Source organism: Salvelinus namaycush, chromosome 25 (genome assembly GCF_016432855.1).
Source record: "Salvelinus namaycush isolate Seneca chromosome 25, SaNama_1.0, whole genome shotgun sequence".
Taxonomy (NCBI): Eukaryota; Metazoa; Chordata; class Actinopteri; order Salmoniformes; family Salmonidae; genus Salvelinus; species Salvelinus namaycush.
In genome coordinates, this window is record NC_052331.1 from 40,988,950 (window position 1) to 40,991,947 (window position 2,998).

At 50.4% G+C, this 2,998-nt stretch overlaps 1 protein-coding gene across 1 annotated transcript; it reads right to left on the minus strand.

Annotated features, from left to right (window-relative positions):
- Positions 1–318: 318 nt before the first annotated feature.
- LOC120020340 (proline-rich protein 36-like) lies at positions 319–2,670 on the minus strand. Its single transcript, XM_038963922.1, has 2 exons — positions 2,556–2,670; positions 319–2,230 (listed from the first exon to the last, which is right to left on the minus strand). The coding sequence occupies exons 1-2, from the start codon at positions 2,628–2,630 to the stop codon at positions 854–856; spliced, it is 1,452 nt and encodes a 483-aa protein (XP_038819850.1). The 5' UTR covers positions 2,631–2,670; the 3' UTR covers positions 319–853.
- Between the last annotated feature and the right edge of the window lie 328 nt (positions 2,671–2,998).

The following is a 2,998-nucleotide window of genomic DNA, read 5'->3' on the forward strand; positions in this document are numbered from 1 at the left end:
AAGACCTGTCATGATATTGATACTCATTCTGACGTCCTGGATACATCTACAATAGCCTTACCACACCCCTGGATTCCACTGCTGGATTCAGGAGATGACCAACACTGAGTATTCTTACCTCTAAAATGCTGAACATGTTTGATAATATGACATGCAATGGCTTTTTACTGTGCTTTCACACATTATCAGAACCACTGTGATATATTGGTTATGTTGTTGTGTAGTTAGGGTATTAATTAATGTTTCCATAAGAAAATGGGAGCTTGTTTCAATTTTTTTTATTTGGAACTAAAATTTAAAAAACTAACCAGAGGGTTTGAGGTTGACAGGTTTTAGAAAAGCTATGAAAACAACATTAAATACACTCAGGAGAGACTATGTTCACAAAACACTGGAAATGGACAATGTACAACCACAGAAAACATACCAACATACTGACACAAACTTAGATTAGACCGTCTTCAAGTATATTAGCTACCCCTATTCTACAAACACAATACAGACATTTTTTCCTACAGACAAACGTAGTATTAAATGCGCAACTTTCACGGGACCATAAAACCTAGAGGGACTCATGTTGGGTTTCCCACAGTCAGGATATCACAGCCAGTAAAATTATATACCTTCAGGCACTGTAATTGAGCAAATCTGATTAACTATTGCAGGTCTGGAACTTCCTGTTGATAAGACACTAGCCGTCCTGCTTTAGCAGTATTGGACCATGGGAGATATTTTAGCACCTTGGGAGGACCATGAGAGTGTGTGTGTGTGTGTGTAAAACATTAACTTGTCTCACTTTCTTCCAATTCTAGCGATCTAGCGTCTAGTTGACATTTGTGTGACGTGTGTTTTTTTAAATGTACTTCTTCCTGTACTGGCCCATGGCCATGTAACTCCTCAGGAAGTCTTCGAACTGTGGGACAGCGTACCCGGGCCCGGCCTTCTGCTGCACCGGCTTCTCCTTGGGCTCCTTGGCCGCTGATTCCATCGCAGCGGGGGAGTCCTCGGCGCGACGAAGGCGGCAGTTGTAGTCGTATTCGGGGTCGCAGTCGGGATCGGGCAAGATCACGCCGCTCTTGGGCTTGTTGGCCTCGGCGGTGAGGGTAGCAGGGGCGGACATGCCGTTGCAGGTGAAGTCGTAGGGGTGGCACTGGGGTACGGCGGGGGTCTTGGGTTCGTCGCTGGCCTCCACAGGAGTGCAGTCCTTGTCGTAGTGCATGTAACAGTCATGGCCCTCCTTGGTCTTCCCGGGGACGCCCAGGTGGGAGCGGATCTGGAACTGGGGCAGCGCTGGGGGGGCCTTATGGAGGGCGGCGGCAGCACCAAGCAGGCAGTATGGGTCGTAGCGCGGGTCACATGCTAGAGGGGCGGCGGCGGCACCAAGCAGGCAGTATGGGTCGTAGCGCGGGTCACACGCCAAAGAGGCGGGGGCAGGCACGTCTTTGGGCGTGTACTCCAGGACGGGCTTGGTGAGGCCCGCCAGCTTGGTGGCGGTGAGGGGGTTGCAGCCCTTGTCAAAGAGGGGGTTGCAGTGCTGTTCCTTGGGGGTCTCCAGGGGAGCGGGAGGAGGGGTCACTATGCTAGCCATGCACAGGGGGTCGGTGGCCGGGTCGCAGGTGGGGTACAGGTGGAAGAAGCCGGAGGGAGCCTTCTTCACCAGCTGGGGCTGGCAGTAGGGGTCCTTGGTGGGATCGCAGCCCAGGGCAGCATAGGACGGAGCGGGTCCAGTAGCGGGCCTGTAGCCGTAGGCGGCGCGCAGGTGGTACTGCAGACACTCGGTGTCATCAGGGTTACAGATACGCAGCAGCTCAGTCTCCTGCTCAGCGGTGAGGAAGGGTTCCAGGACTGGGGCGTAGTAGAACCCTGTAGAGGTCTTCAGAGGGTACGGCAGGAAGGGGGTCAGGACAGGCACTGGGGCAGCTTTGACCGGAGCCGGGGCTGGAGTCAGAGGAGGCTTTGGGGCAGCCATCTTAGGGGCCATGGGGAAGAGGCAGTAGGGGTCGATATAAGGGTTGCACATTCCGACTGTGGCGGTCTTGATGGGCGAGGGCATCAACACCTTGGCCTTGGGCTTGCTGGTGGACTCGGCGATGCACTCTGGGTCGTCGGATTCGGCGCAGGTCTTGTAGATAGCACTGAGGTGGGTGAGGTAGTGGTTGAAGGTGGGACGCTCCTCGGAGCGGTGCTTGTTCTGCAGGTAGATCATGTACATCTTGTCCAGATCCTCAACCTTTAAGTGAGGGAAGAGACAGACTCCCATCAGATCCAGACATGGGTTCAAACTGTATGTTTTCTTTCAAATACTTTGCACATTCGATTGAGCCTGCCTGAAAAGCCAGATGGGTCAAGTTTTCACTTTTCCCCGACTATACCATTGGTTCCATTGTGCCAGGCTCAATCTAGACTGTCAAGGGCTACTGGGGGTGGTGGAGAGGCGCAGTACAAAGTACCAGTTATCTACAAGTCAATAAGTATATGGATTAAGATAAACTGGTAGCTATCAAACCAAAAGTACGTTCACTCAAAACAACGTCTGTGGATTGTTTGACACTCACTCCTTCCTGGTTACCAGTATCCATGAAGAATCTGTACCATCCCCAGAAGTCAGGGAGCCGCTGGAGGACGGGCATGTGAACAGAAAGACTCCTCTTGCTGCGGACATCCCTGGATACTGACAATGCTGATACAATAGAGAGAAAGACAGCATATATTAAGAAGAGAATGTGGACTCAAAAAGAGCCATATTAGATGAAATATACACATCAACACCTGTACATGAGTATGTGTGAGTACACCACTACATGGCTGTTTGTGTGTGTACTGTAAGGGTGTATGTATAATGGTATCACACAGTAAGTGAGTTAACTGTTTATGTCTGTAAATCTTTTAGTATGACATACTGTCCAGTACACAGTACCACAGTTTGGACACACATACTCATTCAAGGGTTTTTCTTTATTTGTACTATTTTTTACATTGTAGAATAATAGTGAAGACA

Coding starts and splice junctions, on each gene's coding strand:
- LOC120020340 (XM_038963922.1), bottom strand. CDS start 2,630: ATGCCCGTCCTCCAGCGGCTCCCTGACTTCTGGGGATGGTACAGATTC. Junction 2,231..2,555: donor ATACTGGTAACCAGGAAGGA/GTGAGTGTCAAA, acceptor CCTCACTTAAAG/GTTGAGGATCTGGACAAGAT.